Consider the following 20,201-nt stretch of genomic DNA (forward strand, 5'->3'; position numbering starts at 1 on the left):
TGAAAAGCCAGGAAATCTAAGTGACTGTTCTGAAGAGCAAGGCAACTAGGAAACTAAATTAGGATGGCAGATCTAACAGCTTTTTGGGGCAGGTTAGCAAAATAAGTCTTTTCTCAGTGTATTCCACTGGGAACGTCTCTGTGTCTTAAGGGGGAATATTTAACCAAGTGTCTTACAAGGGCTGGGAAAATGAAACAAATTGGAGTTTTGCTCACAAAAGGCTTTGAGTACCAAGAAAGAGTCAGTTTGCACTCCTGGAATAGGAGCCGTAATTCCAGGTTAAGAGGTGCTGAACCAAAATTTGGGACAAACACTGCAGCTCGGCAGGCCAGGTTGTATCCTTCTCTAGAATGCTTGGGGGAAAAGCAGTTTGCATTTGGGTTTGTTTGCTTTTGAGATTGAAACTTGTTATTTATCGAGGTAAGAGTGAAGCATATTAGAGAGGTGTGCCGTGAAGGGTATTTGAGTTTTCAGTATTTTATCCAGGGTAAACAGGAAACTCATCCCTTCTCTCTGATCACTCTTTGTTCACATCTGGGTTTCAGAAGGGCTGGGATAAGGGAGTGTGTGTGAGGATAAACTATCAGCATCTCCCACTCCCTGCAGATCTGCTCGAGTTTCAGCTTAACTCCTTGAGTTTCAGCTTAACTCCTCGAGTTCCTCAAAACTCAAACCAAGCAAACCACGTCTTCTGTGGCTTTCCCCAAGGATCCCAGACTTCTCTCTCCCTCCTTTTTTCAGCCTCCCGATGGATGAATCAGGCAGAGCTACTCATTTTCTGGGAGCTGTCCAGCCAAGGAGGAGAGTGTGGGATCAGTGCTCATTCTGGAGTGACACAACCCTGTGTGTGCCTTTAAGCTGAAAGAGATCTTACATCAGACAAAATATCTGTGAGTCACACAAGAACCAAGGTTGTGCTGGAGTTCTGGAGGTCACCTCTCCATTACCCTGGGCAGGGGTCTGTATTACAGTTGGAAAGATCTTGGAAAACCAGGCTAAATATATGTCAGTGTATATATTTTTTTTATGTTTTATGTGATTTTTGAGGATGTGTATCTCTCCTTGTGAGTGGGTGCAGCCTACCTGTAAAAAAAAAATAGTCATCATCATCATTATCTTAATAGAAAAAAATTCCAAACTAGTTTTTTGTTCTCTCAGAGAGGAGGCACCTAGAAAAACCCATTTATTTTGCTTTGGCTGCAGAGTTTTCTTGTGCAGGTCACACCAGGAGATAGTTGAGAGTGCCCATCCCTGTGCAGGCAGAGTGTTTCTTCTCGGATAATTTATTAGGTGCAGGAGGAGGGAATAGATCAGGGACCTCACCCCTGATAAGTAACAGCTGTGTTAATTACCCAATGCAGCCTCACCCCTGATGAGTCACAGCGGTATCCAGTAAGGGAGAGTGAGATAAAAGAGGGCGTGAGCTGGGAAAGGGGAGGATCATCTTGGAGAAAGAACCTGGAAGAGTATGAAGGAGAGACTCATGGAGCAGGATCCTGAGGAGAGAGAATCACTGCTGTGAGGTCAGTGTGGGTGTACAGTTAGAGCCTGTTGTTGGAACCTGCAGTCACAGTCTGCACACTAATCCCTGCAGTCACAGTCTAGCTGGGTAAAAGCCTGCAGTCAGAGTCTGCACACTGATCCCTGCAGTCACAGTGTAGCTGGGGAAAAGCCTGCAGTCAGAGTCTGCACACTGATCCCTGCAGTCACAGTCTGGCTGGGTAAAAGCCTGCAGTCAGAGTCTGCACACTGATCCCTGCAGTCACAGTGTAGCTGGGGAAAAGCCTACAGTCAGAGTCTGCACACTGATCCCTGCAGTCACAGTCTAGCTGGGTAAAAGCCTGCAGTCAGAGTCTGCACACTGATCCCTGCAGTCACAGTCTGGCTGGGTAAAAGCCTGCAGTCAGAGTCTGCACACTGATCCCTGCAGTCACAGTCTGGCTGGGTAAAAGCCTGCAGTCAGAGTCTGCGCACTGATCCCTGCAGTCACAGTGTGGCTGGGTAAAAGCCTGCAGTCACAGTCTGCACACTGATCCCTGCAGTCAGGGTTCAGCAGGAAATAACCAGCAGTCAGACTCTGGAAGAGGAACCTACAGTAGGAGCTTCCTGCAGCCAGAGTCAGTGAATAGTTGGAGTTAAGATGACTAAGCTACAAAGGGGAATAAACCAAGGCCCTTTTCATGCTGTGTTTAATGAGAAGTCTGTGTCTCAGCTCATTTTTACCCTCTGATAAGAGGACTGCTGCAGTAATTAGGGACTCTTCACTTCTCCTGTCAAGGGGAATGTTGGCAGTTTACTGATGAGGTGGGGATTTGGCACAGCTAGGATTGGGAGATCTGGAGGGTTTTTTCCAACCCCAGTGACTCTGGGATCTCCACATACTGCCACACTGTCCCTCTGTGCCTTCCTCTCATCTGGCTTTTAATCCCTACCTTTAAAGCCCAGGGGAAGTTTCTCTATCCTTTTTTTCAGCTGCTCTCAGTTCTCCCAGTCCCTCTCTACCCTCGGGCTGCTGTTACAGATTTTGGCAATCACCTCCTTTCTTTCCATTCCCTGCTTTTCAGAACACTCCTGCTGCCAGGGTGGAAACTGGGATGGAGCTCTGCTCTTATCTCCAGTAATCCTTTCTCTGGAGTGTGCCTTGATTTAAATCCAGGAGGTGTTACTAAAGTCACTGCTTCAGGCTGCAGACACGGTGCACGTTGATTCACTTCAAGCCCAGTTTCAAAACTATTTCTTAAAAGCCAGTGTTAAAAAGCAGTTTTAGGATGTCCTTTTCTGGTAGCAGGTCCCTGCCAAGTAGGTGGGGCCAGGTTGCTAAATACCTTCTGTTTTTTGAGCACCTCAGCATGGGTTTGTGCTGCTGTCAGACTCTCCTAAATCAACTTTGGCACTGGAAATCCAGCCCCAGCAAGAGGATTTCCAGGATCTGCTTTTGGAAAGACTGCCTCAGTTCCATCACTTTGGGACTGCTTCCCCCAGAGGGTTTCAGGGCAGGTAAAATCAGTTTGTTCAACTTCAAATGCATTTGCTGAAGGGACTTGTAGTGTCACCAGTTACAGCTGGAGGTCTGAGAGGAAGAATTCAGGTCTTTCTTCATTTACCTTCCTCTTGGGCTTTATCCAACAGGGGTGAAGCTCACTGGAGGGTTTTTGGGAATGGGATATGGATGAGGCTCTGCGAGGTTATCAGTCTTCAGGCTGACCAGCTGCCCTGTGTTCGGTTCTTCTTCATTTGCACAACTCTAAAAGATTGAGCTCTAAACTCTTACTGCAGGTGCCAGCTTAAAATAAGTAAGCTTTGAAAAAGCTATCAGTGTTTATTTGGCTTTTCTCAGGGAGACACCTGAGGAAAAATGTTATTTTCTCCATATTCAAAGCACTCTTGCAACAATTTGCAATGGGAAAACAACTTAAAATCTGGCAAAGTATGCATTATTTATTTTTTTCATCACTGATATTATAGTTATTTTGTCAGAAGTTTCCTAAATTTGAGTAAGAGAGAGAGACCCATCAGGGTTTACATTTTCCACGTGCTCAGGGGCTTATCATTGTGTTGAAGGGTAGGTTGTGCTTTGTCTCAGGTACCATTTTTGAAATATATTCAGCCTTGTTCGGGAAAATGTGCAGATCCAGTGTGATATTTCCTAAAGAAAACTTTCTGCAAACAATCATTCCTCAGTTTTCCCAGCAGAGCTTGAATAGCATCCAGCAAATCAAACTGCAGTCCAAGTGTGAAACAGGCACAGATGAAATCAAATATTGAATAGTCATTCATGAATCCTGCATGGAATTGAGGGAATCCTCCTCCCACCCCTCCTGGCATTTTTGGAGTTGTGGGATGAAATTTGTATCCTAGGAATACATGAGCTTGTGCTGAGCCCTGCTTTTTTACATTCCTCACTTTTCACTAGAAGTGTTTGTATTTTTCAACCTGGCATGGGAATGCGATGAAAAATTAGTGCCTTCATGGGAGAACCAACCTGTTTTTTTTCTGCCTAAGGGTCCAGGACTTGAAGAGGGCCCAGTAATGTGAATAATACTAAAATCCATTGCTGCTACCCATGTTGCAAAGGTGCTGCTGGGTCAGACAACTGAAAATAGCGAATTAGGCCTTCCAGGTGTCTCCTGGGTGTGGAAAAATACAAGGTAGGAATGTCTCTGGCTCATTCCTGCTGTTAAAGCTTTTACTGGACAACAGACAAAACTCTCTTATTGTACAGAAATCCACTTGGGGTTCTCAGATACCCTCTTGGATATTCTTGTATCTTTAAAATTCAGGTTTGTTTGCATTTGGGAGTCATGGAAGGCTTTGGCTTGAAGTAGCAAGTGCCCTTTCCCCTATGCTGGGAGAAAAAAAGGGAGAGCTGATGATGCACTGCAAAAATTTAGTCTATTATATAAATTACACAGAGGTTGATAAGTTCCTCAGGTCAACTTAATCAGTTTTTTTTTCTGTGCCCAGAAAGGGAAAATGACCATTTAATTATTGCGGGGAAAAAATGATGCTCCTGATTGAGAGAGTCACATGAGTGCAATTTACTTTATCCTTCCATTCATTTGAGGGACATTGATGCAGTTCAGCTGGAGATGTTATTTCAGGTTTAATTGTGTGGACTCAGAGTGACAAAACTGCCAACGACTCTATCAAACAAAACCTCTGTGCTTTGGTGGTGGTGTTGTAATGGATCCTGCTTTGTTCTTTCGTGCTTCATTCGTCTGTATTTTTCCTCTTCTGTGGTTAAAATGATCCGTGTTTAACTTGGCATCCTGGGAGGTTATTCAGGAATTTACCAGAGCACAGGCCCTGGCACAGGTTCCCCATCCTAGGAAGTGTCCAAGGCCAGGTTTTGGATCACCCTGGGATAGTGCAAGGTGTCCCTGCCCATGGCAGGGGTGGCACTCGATGACCTTAAAGGTCGCTTCTAAACCATTCCACGATTTTTCCAAGAACTCTTCCCATGATTCCTGAAACTTGGATGGGCGTGGACCAGGAGTAATTCACTGTCAGCCTATTTTAAGAAGGGTTGTGACAAAAAAAAACCAACAACAACCCTAAATCCTGGCTTTAGTTGTAATATTGCGAATATTCCTCATTCTGAAGTGTAACACTCCACAGCCACCGAGGAGGGGAAGATTGCCAGTGGTTGGGGCATGACCCCGTGAATAATTCTGTGGATAATGCAGACCATTATCAGTTTGTGTTTCCAAACAAAGACCGGTGTTAGCACATCTTCATCGGGTGGCTCTGAAGTCAAGCAGCCACTTAGCAATTAAAACTTTAATTGCTCCACAATTAAATTTGCAACTACAATGTAATTAGCACGCAGAGTTTAATTTGGGAAAGCAGAGGCTCTGGCAGAGAGGCCCAAGGCTCAGGATGTGTGCTGGGGGCCAGGGCACCAAGGGAAGCTGTTCCCTCTTGGATGTCATGGAATATCCCCAACGATCATTGAACTTCAACGAGTTTTTCATAAGAAAAGCTTAATTTCACAATGTTTTAGGGAACCTCCCAGAAATCTTGCAAAGCAGCAGGGTGAGATGAGGCTCTGGCACAGGGTGCCTGAAGCATCTGTGGCTGCCCCACCCCTGGAAGTGTCCAAGGAGAAAGAACTGAGACTTGGGTGTCTGCAGAAGCCAAAATATTTTGAGTGCTGCTTGGTTAAAGGGGTTTTTTGAGGTATTTCTGTTGGGAGAAGGCTGATGGCCTGTGGAGGCATCAATCTCTTTTACTGACCCTTAGCTTTGATCACCTTCTCATGTTCATCCTGGAAGGGGAATGGCTGGAGCCCTTGGAACTGGGGAACTGAAGACACTGAGATTTTTATTTTATGCTCTATTTGGAAAATCATAGGCATTGCCCATCATTATGGAATAGCTTCTTACAGCTGACAGAAAAGTGCATTGTTTGTATGCCAACTAAAGCTCCCCAAATCAGCTCAAGCTGTAAATGAAATATAATGCTGAATTCAATAATGCTCAATATTTAGCCTGAAATGCAGCATTTTCTTATTCTCCCGCCTGGAGAGCAGCATCTTGTGCCTTATTTGGTGTTTGTCTGATGTAGATGCCAAGGCAAGCTGCAGATGTATCTCCATTAATTGATCAGTATTGCGTTGTATTTCATTGGGTTCCTTTATCTGGTGGATGCAGCAGAACAATTTGTTTGCTGCATGGAAAACTGTGCTGTGTAGGCTGCCAGGCAGGAGAAGAAAATGGGGAAAATCCTCCAGCAGTCCTTTGAGCTTTTAATTCCATGAGAGGTGAATTTTGCTCATGTTCATGGCATTTTATGGTGAGGTGTTTAATGCTCCAGATTGCTTAGTTACACAGCAGGAGAACGGGAGGCTTTCTCCAGGACAAGAAATTGTAATTAAAGAGCACATTAATTGCCAAACCACAGAACGTAATTTTATCTAGTCTTGCCAATACCTGCAATGTCTTGCTGGGAACTCTTCTCGATACTTTGAAAGCGAGCATTTTAATTTCATCAGCAGTATGTTTCTTGTGCTCCCCAACACTTGGGAATAATTTGATCCCATCTGTGCATTACTGCTCAGAATTGTCCATCTTTCTTTGGAACCCGTGAGCAATAAATCAGGTAAAGTCATTCCCTTTTCGTTGTAGAGATTTATCCAGCAGAGCTTTTTGCAGAAAAAGCTGCTGAAGCTCAGTTCTATTTAACAAATAATCACATTCTTCAAGATAATTCAGGAATCTCTGAAGTGTGTGAGGCTCCACTGAAGGTTAATGTTGCTCATTCTTGAGGCAAACACTTATTTTTGTGCTCCTTGTTGGATTGATACTTATGAAGAAATGAACCAAACATTTATAAAAATAGTCATAAAAATTAACTTGTAATGAAGATATTTGAATCCTCCCCCCAACTCTTCTGTATTACAAGAAAACACTGCTGCCCTTTTACACTCCCGCATCCCAGGTATCCTTTGGGCCATAATATTTACCGAACAGCCGCTTTCAACTTGATAAATAATCATCTTTTCCAACCTAAATGAGTCTGTGTTTCAGTTCTGATTGTGTTCCATGATCCATGAAGCTGTTTCCCAGTTTAGGGGGTCAGGGAAGGCTTTTTAGTGGCCTCTACAATGCGCTTTTTTTTTTTTAGACAGGAATTACCCTGTGGCCCCCTCACATCTGTCCCCTCTTCCTTCCCTTCTCCTGGCTCTTGTTTTTCAAATCTTGCTTTTCAAACCCTCCAGTATTTGAAAGATTGGTCACTTCCAACCTCCCAGGTTGGTCCTGAGCTCCTTTTCCTTCCATCCAATCTGGGATTTTAACCCCTCCTCACGCATCCGTTCTTGGCGTGGTGCAGGTAAGCTGATAAAGCAGATTTCCCCTCATCAAACCAGATATTCAGAAAGGCAAGGGGGTGGGAGAGATGGGAATTAAATAATAGCCACGGGTCAGAGTAATTTTCTTTTTGATAATGGTTCTGTTATTCGTGGATGAGTGTTCTCAGGGATTAGTTTCTCAGGGAAAATGAGCAAAAATTACGCCGCTGTTCTCATGTGTGGTGTTAAAGACCTAAATCTCTTCCCTTTTGAACACAGAAAATTGAGGGAAATTTCACTGGGAAGTGTAAGAGGTGAAACCAAGTTCACACTGAGTTTAGTGTACTGTAAGTATGTCCTGACTGTACAGAAGCTCCACTAAAAAACACTCCAGTGTTGAAGTTGGTTTAAAACTAACCTCTGTTGGTTTTAATCTTTTGCTGTATATGTGCTCTCCTTCATAATACATTTAATTCCTTTTGAAGTTGTTTGACTCTGGATATTTTTGTTCACAGCGTGGAATCCCAGGTTGATTTGGGTTGGAAAGGATCTTAAAGCTCATCCTCTTTCACCCCCTGCCCTGGGCATGGACAGCTTCCCCTCTCCTGGGTTACTCCAAGCCCCATCCAACCTGGCTTGTGTTAAATACAGTTTAAAAATTAAATAAAAAAAAATTTTTTTCTTCCTTTTAAAATGTCTGAAATTATTTAATTGCCTTTTTAAAATGTTTTGGGTTTTTTTTCTTTTTCTCACAGATGGGAAGGTTGAAGTGACAAAAGAGGGAGTGAAGCTCTGCACCATGGGACCTGGCAAAGTTTTTGGGGAGTTAGCCATCCTCTACAACTGCACCCGGACAGCTACTGTCAAAAGTAAGAGCATTTTAGATGTTTTTTCATCTCTTCACTTGGAAGTTGCAGCCTCTCTGAAGATGTTTCACTTTCTCAGTGAATTCAGCTCTTTAGGGCATGGATTTTGGTATGGAGTTTAGCCACTCTGTGTGAAGAAGACGCAGAGGAAATGCTTCATTTGGTCACTCAGGTTGGTCCTGCCCCACGCAGAGGAGCCTGGAGCTTCTACCACAGTTTTCCTTACAATTCCTGCTCCATGATAATCATTTTCTTATTGCTTAGAAGAACCTTTCTGGCCTGTGTAAGTCTTCAAGGGAAACTCAGTAAGCCAAGCTTGGTTTTTGTTCAGGACAAGTCGTTGTTTTCCTACAAAGCTGACTAAAATAAATCAGGAAAAAAATCTAGATGGCACTTGATCCCCTGCTTTAAACTCCCCAGCATTTTTCCTCTTATCTCTTTTCTTTAATGAATGTTCTGGGCAAAGGCTTGGCTTACACAATTAAGCAGAGGAAGTAAATCACACTGCTGTGTATGACTTAAATAGGTTTTTGTTTAAATTCATTGCAGAGTTGAGATCTGGGCTATAGGATATCACAGTTCTCCTCGATCTCGAGGACAAGAGTTGATGGTGGTGTCTGAAGCAGAGGGAGACAATAAATAGTTGTGTGTTTTTAAGGTGCTGTGGGGAAGGAGTCAGAAGGGTGCAGATGGTGCAGAGTAGTCTGAACAAGAGGTCCAAACTTGAATAATACCAACCAGTGGTATTTTTGTGCCAGAATAATGAGCTGTGCCAGTCCCTGCTCAGAAGAAAGCCTTTTCCAAATACCTAATTGTGCTTCAAAAAGAGAGAAAGGAAAAGAACAAATGGGCAGGAATGAGAAAGCAGGAAGAGATAAGTGGATTATTTTCTGCAGGATGTGCTGTTCTCTGTGGGGCTGAAGGACGTGACTGATGTTCTCTGTCCTCACCTGTGTCGTTTCACGTTGTACCTCAGGTGGCGGTGAAAATTTCAGAGGAGCAGCAGGTTCGTGTGACAAATACAGCTGGGGAAGGTTGGGAAGAGCAGAGAGAAAGGTCGAATCCTAGAAAAGGCACTGAGAGGATGGCTGCTTAGTTTTCCCTTAGGAATGCAGAGCCAAAAGGCAGCTGAGCCTTCACTCCCACGAGTGGAATCCCACATGACCCCTCTGTTCCTGTGGCCATTGTCACCTGGTCATGCAAGGGGCTCCCACAGGGAATTACACACAGCAGGTTTTCCTGGCAGTTTTGCTCTTGCTGCCTTTTCCAAGCCCTCAGGCTCCTCTCCTGAGCAAACCTCCAGAGTGGCATGTGGTGTTCAGTTGTCCCAAATCCCTTTGTCCTGGTTAAACTGGGGGCAGGAATAAGGTCACTACTCAGAGTCCTTCCCTCAGGGAAGAGGAGTCTGTGTTCATTGTTCCTCTGGTCCCTTTCCCAGCAGCATTGTGGAATTAGAGGTTGAATCTCTTTCCCGGGGCCAGCAAGGGACTTTGAGGAATTTTCTCTCTCCTTAGGGCACGGATCAGTGCAGTTGGGGTTGTGATAGCTTGGGGACCTGCTGCAGCTCACTGAGCTGAGGGTGTGGAGGTGCTCACATCCCCTCAGGGCATCGTGTTGACTTAGGTGATCCTACACAGCTTCAAACAGCTGCTTGTTCCTTTGGGAAATGAGCAGTAAGTGTGGTAAATCCCCAGAAAGGTGAGTGGTGGTAAATAGTCCATTAAGCCTGGGGATAACTTGGATCACTCCAAGGTTTATTCTGGGAGAAATGAAGTTGGTGGCTGTAGCTGAGAGCAGGCACGCAGTCAGCACTGGAGGTGTACAAGTGTCAGGGAGCATCATCCAGCTCCCCTTTGGAGAAACACTCAGAGCTTCCTGATTTTCAGGAGAGAGCTTTCCATCATCTCCAGAGTGTCGGGAGTGTATTTTGATGTGCCTGCTGTACTTCATTACGAGGACATTAAATGCTATTTTCTGAGGATGAAGTTGCAGCAGAGGCTGAGTGAAGGATGGATTTTTTGGGGTGTGGAGCTCAGCGTGGCAGCTGGGCCATTATGAGGTGTCAGCTCAGTTGACATTTCCTGCTGGAACTGGGTTTTATGCGTACCCTGGCTTTGGTTTGTAAATAATAAAGATTTTAGTGTCATTACTCACTGTTAGTCCACACGGGCTCTTCAGCTCGTGCTCACTCTGCAGGAGCAAACTTCAGATATAAATCACTGGAGGAAGGGCTTTGTCTTTGCAATAGAATTTAGGAGATGTTAAATTTTAATGATTCTGATCTGGCTCCTGCCTCATAACAACCTCTTTAATAAGGCAATCCAGGGCTTTGAGAACTTGCCCCAGGAGAGCTATTAACTTATTTTTTTCCCTATTATTGTGGTCTTAAATGAAATCAGAGTGAGGTTTGAGTTCAGGCAGGGCCTGGGAACAACCCAAACCCTGCGTGTTGAGGAGCACTGGGGAAGGCAGGGACACATCTCCTGACATTCCTTCAAGATAAATGTGCATTTTTTGACATCTGATTTTTGTTTGCAGCGTTTGCTTTACATTTCCAGATATTAGTGAGGGTTTTGGGAGTGTTTTTGGTTTGCTTTTTCTTCTTCTGGTCGAAACTGGTCAGTCTGCTCCAAGAGTGGAATTGTAAAGGCTTTCTGAGTCCTTGATGTTCACAGGTCACCTTCCATTGCACACTCAGTGAAATCCAAATCAGCAGCTAATTTCTCCCTCTCTCTTGTATTGATTATCCAAAGTTTTCAAGTGCCTGCATGCAAACCTGGATGCTGCTTGCAATTCAAAGCAGAACCACAGACTTTCCTCCCTAGTTCCAGCAAATAATTAAGTTCAGAATGAGGAAAATGCCGCTTGTTACGGCTGCACCTAAAATGATGTCTCTGATCCTCTGTTTTCAGAGACATGATTGGAAAAAAGAGCTATGAGAGGTCAAAGAAAGAATGCAAAATAGACAGAAATCCCTCCAGGTGAACTGAGATTGTGTTCAAAACATTGAGTCTTCATTTTGATAACAGAAAAGATGTGTGAGGAAGTGAAATTAATCTGCTGTTAATCTTGTGCAGAAGTGCTCATTGCTCTTAAAGAACAATGTGTGGAGCAGATTTTTAGGGCAGATTTTTGTGGTAGGATCAGATTCTCCATCCTCTAAGGATGTTCTGCTGATTTTTAGAAGTGGTCTTAACACCTGAAATGGATTCTCTTGGGGGCAAAATTCAAATAAAACCATCCCCTAGAAACGTCTCTGTGCGAGGCTGATGATTTCAGGGGAATCACGCTCTGCACCAGGCTGTGTTTTCAGGAGGACTATTAGCAAAAAAAAAAAAAAAAAAGGCAAGCAGAGGCTGTAAGTTATTAAACTCTAAATTATGTAAATCCTTCTGCTGGCCCTCAAAAGGCAGCACAAGAGTCCCTCAAGCTGCTGTGCTTGCCAGCTGCACTAATTGTACAAAACCCGGCGCGGCGCACGGGGATTAAGGCTCAGCCTTCCCTTGCCAAGCTGGGATGAGTTTGAGTTTTCTGTGGCTGGTTTTGGTTTAATGGAGCCCTGTGCACTGCTCGCTGCAGCCCCAGGAAGGACAGAACTTTACAAGGAGCTTGGTAACATGGATAATTTGTGAGGAGAAAGAAGGCAGCGGTGAGTTGCCAATTAAAGCTGCGGAGGCTTGTTAAAAGCCTTGCAGAAGGATGTTGCCTTCAGATGTTTTCCTCCAACAATCACAGGAGCCAGGGTAAAGTTTCTTCAGTTCTCTTTAAAACACCCTTTGGAAGGAAGTTTGTATTAGATATTCAACTGTTAGATTGAAATCTCTCTGATATTACATGGAGATAAGAAACCCGGGCTGGCCAGCAGGTCCTGTGCCTGGTGGGAGATAAATGGAATATAGATGGCTGTGTCCTGGGAGAATGTAATTTAAACTCACCCTTCCACTGCATGTATTTTGCTGTGACCTTTACAGGTTTTGCAAGTAATGTGACAAAATGGGATTGGATTATTCCTCCAAGGGGGTGATAATGAGAAAATGATGTCACGGACAATGGGCAAGGTGTAGCAGGAGTTTTTTCTCCCTATTCTTCAGGAGTGTCTTCAGGATGGTGTCTCTGTGGCTCAGGAGACACGGGCACAGGGCTGGGTGCTCCTAACTGAAATTTTAACTGGGGGACAAACTAATCCAAGAGAAATAGGGGAAACAGAATGACGAGTTCATTCACCTCCTGGGATCGTTGTGGACCTGGAACATCCCCAGGCATGTTGGAATAAGGTTGTCCAGAGCAGCTGTGGCTGCCCCTGGATCCCTGGCAGTGCCCAAGGCCAGGCTGGACTTTGGGGCTTGGAGCAGCCTGGGACAATGGGAGGTGTCCCTGCCCAGGGCAGGGGCTTTAAGGTCCCATCCAACCCAAACCATCTTGGGATTCCAGGGATCAGAAGTTTCCCAGGCTTTGCTTCCTATCCCCTTTTCTAAAGCCTTAAAGGAGGTGCTGAAGGAAGAGGTGGGACAGCCACAGCTTCTCTGGGAATTCCATTCCAGCTCCTCCCAGGGAACAATTCCTTCCCAATATCCCATCCAGCCCTGCCCTCTGGCACTGGGAAGCCATTCCTTGTGTCCTGTCCCTCCATCCCTTGTCCCCAGTCCCTCTCCAGCTCTTCTGGAGCCCTTTAGGCCCTGGCAGGGCTCTGAGCTCCCCCTGGATCCTTCTCTTCTCCAGGTGAATACCTGGAGCTTCTGGCATCATGGGCAGCTTTAAGACTGGGTATTTATTTATGGGGAAAAACTTAGTGTTAAATCCATGCTTAAAAACTCAGTAGACCCGTACGGCCAAGCAGCTAAAGTAGCAATAAATAACCAAGCCCTGTTTTCTGTGTCTGACACAGAGAGAGGGTGATCACCGTGCCAGGGAAGTGTTTCCATTGTTCTGGAATACTCGTGGAAATAATTCTGTTGATATTTTTCACGTTGGTTTAATTGCTGAGTGGAATGAGCTGAGATCCCATCACTTGAACACGGCTATGAGGAGTTGATGACTTGCTCTGTGCAGCCCTTGAAGAATTAGTTAATATTAACAGCAGATGTCAGATAATTAGTTCATAAGAGCTCCCATTTCATCCCTTTTTATGGATGCCGCTGAAAACGTTGCTGATGTTTGAAATATGGCCAGAGCAGCTGTGAGAAATGAGGTGACTGAACTTTGCTGTCGACAGTAAAGCTTTGCTTTAGGCAGAGTTTGATAAACAAGGGGGTGCAATGCAATATTTGCCATAAATATTAGTTTATGGGCTCAGTGACACGTGCTCTCTTCCCAGATTAAAATGCAACAGGGGCTGGATTTGCCCCACGTTGTATACAATTTCTCATTCTAGACTATTTCTTGGTAGAGATTTGGGAATAAAAAGCCACTTGGCACCAAGACAGACCCAGAACTGATGAATTTGTGTTTCAGAACCAAAGCAGCCATTGCCTTCTATTCTCTAAAGCCACTTTAAAAGTTCCTTCATGCCATGAAATCACCCCAAGCTGCCTTTCCTGCTGTCCATAAAAGGAGTGTTTGCCAAGATTACTTTGCCCATTGTAACTCAATGAATGTTTCTTTCTGAGAGACACTGGATTAATTTAAGCATTGAGTTGTTTGTATTGGAGGAGTTGTGCTTCCCTGTATCTCAGGTCCATCACTTCCAGTGAACTTCCATGAAGGGAATCTTAGAACAATCTCCCTAAAATAAGCTCACATGGTACCGTTCAGTGAAAGTTACTCAATTTTTATTGCTTTCAACCAGGGTGTAGCAGCACCCTCTCCACTGGCTGATCCCTTTGGATCGTGAGGATCCTGCTGCCTCTGCTTCTCAGGCAGTAAGGGGCTCCAGGCCTCTGCAGCCCACATGGAACAGGAGGATTTTTTGCTATGTTAAACCTACTACAGGTTTCATTGATGAATAATTTTGATTATTATCCCCCCCTCAGTCTTTTGTAGTACTGTGAGGAAAAGTGTGTGTGAACACCAATACTAAAATTATTCTTTTAAATTCTCCACAGGTATAATGTCAGTGAAGGTTTTCTTGTTTTCCAAGCCTTGGTAGCTATGGCAAGGTTCAGAACAAGGCAGGGCAGCCCTGGGATTGGGCTGGATCAATGGCAAACATCTTCCCCTTGTGTCTGAGCATTCCTGGAGGAGAGGAGAAAAAAATCAGGGGAAATCAGAGAATCCCAGAATGGTTGGGGTTGGAAGGGGCATTAAGTCCATCCAGTCCCACCCCTGCCATGGGCAGGGACACCTCCCACTGTCCCAGGCTGCTCCAAACCCCAATGTCCAGCCTGGCCTTGGGCACTGCCAGGGATCCAGGGGCAGCCACAGCTGCTCTGGGCACCCTGTGCCAGGGCCTGCCCACCCTGCCAGGGAACAATTCCTGCCCAGTATCCCATCCAGCCCTGCCCTCTGGCACTGGGAAGCCATTCCCTGTGTCCTGTCCCTCTCCAGCTCTCCTGCAGCCCCTTTTATGCCTGGAAAGGCTCTGAGCTCTCCCTGAATCCTTCTTTTCTCCAGGAGAGCATTCCCAGCCTGCCTCCAGAGCAGAGGGGCTCCAGCCCTTGGAACATCTCCATGATGTCCCTTGGACTTTCTCTCGCATTTCCCGGTCCTTTATTTTCTTTTTGTTGGAGACCCCCAAGCTGGAGGCAGCTCTGCAGGCAGGGTCTCACCTGAGCAGGGCAGAGGGGGAAAAAGCAGAGTGAAGGGCTGGGCTGCTCCTCCAGCCAGGAAGCTGAGCCTGAACCAGATAGAGGCACTGTGCAGGCTCCTGCCTTTCCCAGCTGAGCATCTCTGATCCCCGTGTTCCGTGGGAGTGAAGGTCCCTGACAGGTTCTTCAGGGCATGAAGGTGACTTTGCCCACCAGGACTTCACCCTGCTCTGCTGCCAGGGGAGAAACTGCAGCCTGAGGGAACAGGGAGCAGCCTTGCAATTGTAGATATTTTTGCAGGCAGTTCCTGAGTTGACAAAAGGAAATCTCTTTATTATGTGGCACTCAGCATTCCACCCTTAGTGCTGGTACTCGTGCCCTGCTTTGATTGCCTCACGCTTTGATAGCGGGCAGTCAGTGTCTTGTCTCATTTTCAGGGGTGATGTTTGAAGTGGGATTTTTTTATGTGGCCCAGGCATCGTGGGGAGGTGTTTCAAGTGAGGAAAAGGCTGTGTAGGGCAGCTTGAGCCTCCCTCTGCCACAGCTCTGATATGTCAGTTTGAAATACTGATTAATGCTCCACATCAGTTGCGCTTCCTAAAAGTAGCAGAATTCTGGAGAGGAGCTGAAAATCCCGGTGTATTTTTGGGGATTGTGTGGTGCTTCATCAGATTCCTTGGCCTTTTCGGCTGCAGATGCTCTGGGACAAACCAGCTGACATCTCTTCTGTGGTGTTGGCCTTGTGACCTTAAATCCATTTGCTTGTGGCAATGATGCAATAATAATCAAATTGATGGAATAATAATTCCAATAATAATAACAATTCCCATGATGGAATCATCGAGGCTGGAAAAGACTTTCAGGATCATCCAGTCCCAGCTGTGCCCGATGCCCACCTTGTCCCCAGCCCAGAGCACTGAGTGCCACCTCCAGCCCTGCCTTGGACACCTCCAGCCATGGGCACTCCAAAGCTCCCTGGGCAGCCCCTGCCAAGGCCTCAGCACCCTTTCCATGGAGAAATTCCTGCTGCTGGCCAAGCTGAGCCTCCCCTGGCCCAGCCTGAGGCCGTTTGCCCTTGTCCTGTCCCTGTTCCCTGGCAGCAGAGCCCGACCCCCCCTGGCTGTCCCCTCCTGGCAGGGACTTGTGCAGAGCCACAAGGTCCCCCCTGAGCCTCCTTTGCTCCAGGCTCAGCCCCTTTCCCAGCTCCCTCAGCCTCTGCTGGGGCTCCAGCCCCTTCCCCAGCTCTCTAAGACTTCCACTATGTGCTCAGGTTCGGGATGTTGAAGTGGGCTGTAGTTTACTTGCATTTATCTGCTGTGAAGCAGATAAAGCTTTTCCCTGGCAAAGATGGATTTCATATTATTGAAGTGCCAGTGTTAAAAGTGTTTGGATACCAAGCAAATTGACAAAACTGCAGATAGGCTTTTTAATTAAAAAAAAAGGCACCAAACAAGTTCTCTGTATTGCACGTTTGAAAAACTCATTATATTTCATGAATTACATCTTCTCTGGGAATGGACTCGGAATGGGAGCGCTTTTATTTATCTTTAGGCTGCAATAAAACCCATCCAGACAACAGAAATGTTGACAACTGCATTCACTCCTCTGAAGTTATTTGCAAAAACCCTTTACTCCAGAATATCAAAGTCAGTAGTGTTTGAAATGGGTTTGGTGAAGCTCTGCCCCTTGCAGCCTGTGCCTGATGCCCAGCTGGAGGAAATGAGATTTAAATAGTGTCTCTTTTTTAATTAACTGCAGGAATGAGGAGCGTGGGAAGAGGCTCAGCTCTGTTTTGTTAGTTCTTGTTTTTTTTCAGGGCAGTCCATGGCCTCTGTACACAGCAGAAGGCATAGGTGCCACCCTAAATCTGTCTTCTCTTCTCCTCTGACACATCCTGGATACCCTGGATTGGCTTTTTGATGGGAATTGAGGTGAACTCCAGACATTTGAAGCGATCTGACAGCACTGGGAATGAAGTGCAAGAGATCTGAGCGAGGCAAAATCCTGGCTGCCTTTGAAGGAGTAGAATTGTCTTTCTTTCTTGTGCTTGTTTTTCAGCTGAGGTTACTCTGCCTGACTTACCTGTAGTAGAGGGCAGGAGCAGAGGCTGATTAAACTCCCAGGATGCACCCAGCTCGGATCTTGTCTTTTAAACTTGGATTTTCTTTAGCTGATGAGGGTCACAGGAGCTGCCTGCAGTGGGATGAATTGCCTGAGTGGCTGTGAAAATGCCACGTGGGGGCTTCATCCGTGTCACCAGCTCTGTTTTCCTAAGGCTTTGCCCAGATCCACCCGAGTGCCCCCAGCAGAGCTGCTGGGATGTGCCTCTCCTGCCTTCCTGCCCATTTCCTCCTTGGGAAGGCACATCCTTCACTTAGAGGCTGTTTAGCATCTGATTAGAGTCTGTGTTCCCTCTTTGAGGAGTCTCTTGAACCTCTTCAGAGTCCTTTCCCTTCTTTTTGTTCTCTGAATTTCTTCTGCCTCTGCTCTTGTAACCCTTCATCATTTCCTGGCACCTTTTCTTCCATTTCATCCCAGCGCTGGATTCTTCCATTGCAGAGAGCTCCCAAAACCAGATTTATTGATGTCAGACACTCTCTGCTGACGTGGCACAGTTGCCTTTGTTCTTGGGGAAATGGAGGGACTTTAGGTGACCTTAGCTGATTTAAGGAAACAGAAGGAGAAACTCAGACACCTCCCTTGATCCTGGCCTTGTGTTGGCTGGGAAGGACCTCAGGAAAGCTCCTCCAGCTTTCCTCTGGGAGAGGCAGCCATGGCTTTATCCAACCTTGAAAGTGCCCTGAAAGCACCCTGAAAGTGCTGTGACCCAGAGGGAAACCTGCTTGGAAAAGAAGTTTGCCTTCACGTCCAACCTCAAGCTCTCAAAGTGCATCTCCTGAGCGTTGTCCGAGTTCGGAGGGAAGTTTGGCAGCTCTGGCAGTGCTCTCCTGGGAGGTGTGAGGGCTCAGGGATCCTGCCTGTGCTCATGCTGCTCCCCAGGAGGGGAGGCACTGTCCATCCCCTGTTATTCCAGTGCACACCTGTGTGTCCAGGGATGTGGGAGCTGCTTTGGGAAGGAGTCTGGGTTAAACACAAACCCCCCATTTGGATGATTTTTGGCCTCAGAGTGCACTTTTCCCTACAGCTGGATCAAGACTTGCTGGCAGGAGGGAGAGGAGCACAGGGGGTGCTCAGGGCTGCTGCAGGTAGTGCTGACAAAACAAGGAAAAGGGTTTTAAATCTTCTTTATTCTGCATCGTGGTGTTTAGGGAAGATTGAACAGTTTTTAAGTGCTCTCCTGTTTCAGACTTGGAGCTGTTTGGAGAGGGCCCAGTTTGGCCATCAGGGGCCCTGCAGAGCTCATCCCCACTGTCCCACCTTTCCCAGGGGGTGGCATTTCCTTTTACTGGAGGGAAAAATACACCTGGAAAGAAAAATATATTTCCCTCAAATATTTTTTATTGGAAGGAGAAATCAATATTTTTGTTGAAGGGAGAAATACTGTACCTAGAGTTCAGTACACCAGCTTACACCTGGAGATCTGATGCTCACCGTTTCAGATTTGAGTTGAGATTTCTGCTTTGTTCTGGAAGCTTGATTTTGGATAAGCCCTCCTACCCTTCAGCAGAGGTGTCTTGGAAAACTGGGATAATTTGAATTTACATGCCTGAGATTGGAAACTTTGTGGGAAGGGGCTGGTTCATACAATCAGCACTGTATGGGGAATCTAGGCTGTAAATGCAAGTTATAATTATTTGTGTGCCATTGCTGGTGACAGGTTTCTGATTGAACAAAAAAATCTGTGCCTGTCCCATCCCTGGAAGTGTCCCAAGGCCAGGTTGGACAGCCTTGGAGTCTTCAAGGGAGTTTTTAAAAATCAATTTTCAAAATGAAGGATTTTGAATCTTCAGAGAGCCAAATACCTCAGTGTTGGTTGGGATTTTTTTTTTTTTTTTTATTTGGCTGCACAAATATTTGCCTGCTTGAAATGAATTGTAAAAGCTTTATGGTGTTTGCTTAATCACTGGTGCGTTTTTAATTGTTGCTTGACAAACACTGTAGTATCTAAAAAGATTCAGTAATTCCCCAGCTTTATGGAGCACGGGGAAAGGAGATAATCTTGTTTTGGCTGCTGCTACTGTGGAGTTTTTTGGGGTTTAAAAGAAATCCTCTTTCCAAGTGCAGGAAGATGATGATGGTTGTATTTAACAGCTAATATTCAACTCCTGCTTCACTACTAAAATAATTCCCCTAAATTGTGGGTAAATAAAATGCCTCATCACTCCACCAGCTACTGCAAGAAACTGGGAGGGTCCCAGGCTTTGCTGTGTCCTCATTTCCTCCTGGTTATTAACAAAACTGTGGTGAGACATCGGTGATAATGTATTTTTCCCTAATTAACCCCACGCAAACATATTTGCTTCCAGGATTGCCATCAATATTTGTGTGGGATGAGCTTGCAGGCAGGTCTGGGATGGGATACAAGACATAGGATGATCATACACTGTTGTGGTGCTTCTCCCCCATCCTGGAAGCCCAGAGGCCCAGGAGCAGGTGGGAATGCAGGCTGTCCTTCAGCTGCTTTTGGAGCATGGCATTTTGGCAGGAGAAAAGCAGGGATGTGCTGCACTGTCTTCAGTGGGCATGGGAATACATTCTACATCTCTTCAATGGGAATAGATAAAAAACCAGATGTAAACCCAGGCATGGAATCAAGCAGGCTCATTAGCACCGTGCCCCTTGGGGTTGCTTTAATGTGTGTTTTAATGACTTTGTCATTAGTGTCTGGAAAACAGTGGTTCCATTCTTGCTGGATTCATGGTGGGTGCTCCTGAATGCTGCACCCTTGGGGTCTCTTACCACATGAACTGGTGTATCTCTAGCACGGTGATGTTTTTATCACAGAGATGCCCTGGTGCTAATCTGTCACCCACTAAAACCCCAGACTTCAGTGGGTTTGTGATGGCTATGGCTTTTTTTTTTTTCACTTTGGTGTGGGTTGGAAGGGACCTTAAAGCCAGTGCCACCCCTGTCCTGGGCAGGGACACCTCCCACTGTCCCAGGCTGCTCCAAGCCCCAAAGTCCAGCCTGGCCTTGGGCACTGCCAGGGATCCAGGGGCAGCCACAGCTGCTCTGGGCACCCTGTGCCAGGGAACAGTTCCTGCCCAATATCTTCTAAACATCACCTCTTTTAACTCAGAACCCTTCCCTTTGTCCCATCCCTATCTAACCATGGAAATAATCTCTCTTTTTTTTGTGAGCTCCCTTTTGCTACTGGCAGGTGCTTTAAGGTCTCCCTGGTGTGTCCCTTTCTCTTTGCTGGGAAGATGGAGAGGTGGCAGAGATCCACTGAAAATGTGC

General features: G+C 45.9%; 2 protein-coding genes across 3 annotated transcripts in view; one reads left to right on the plus strand and one right to left on the minus strand.

Annotated features, from left to right (window-relative positions):
• A1CF (APOBEC1 complementation factor) overlaps positions 1-20,201 on the minus strand; it is a 503,111-nt gene that overhangs the window by 207,399 nt on the left and 275,511 nt on the right. The window lies entirely within an intron of this gene.
• The window catches only part of PRKG1 (protein kinase cGMP-dependent 1), a 374,077-nt gene that overhangs the window by 158,580 nt on the left and 195,296 nt on the right, over positions 1-20,201 (plus strand). For both annotated transcript variants that reach the window (XM_066324329.1, XM_066324328.1), the window contains exon 3: positions 8,047-8,160. In XM_066324329.1, the coding sequence (XP_066180426.1) occupies positions 8,047-8,160 (114 nt within the window). The remainder of the gene's footprint in view (positions 1-8,046; positions 8,161-20,201) is intronic.

Source organism: Sylvia atricapilla, chromosome 8, assembly GCF_009819655.1.
Source record: "Sylvia atricapilla isolate bSylAtr1 chromosome 8, bSylAtr1.pri, whole genome shotgun sequence".
Lineage (NCBI taxonomy): Eukaryota > Metazoa > Chordata > Aves > Passeriformes > Sylviidae > Sylvia > Sylvia atricapilla.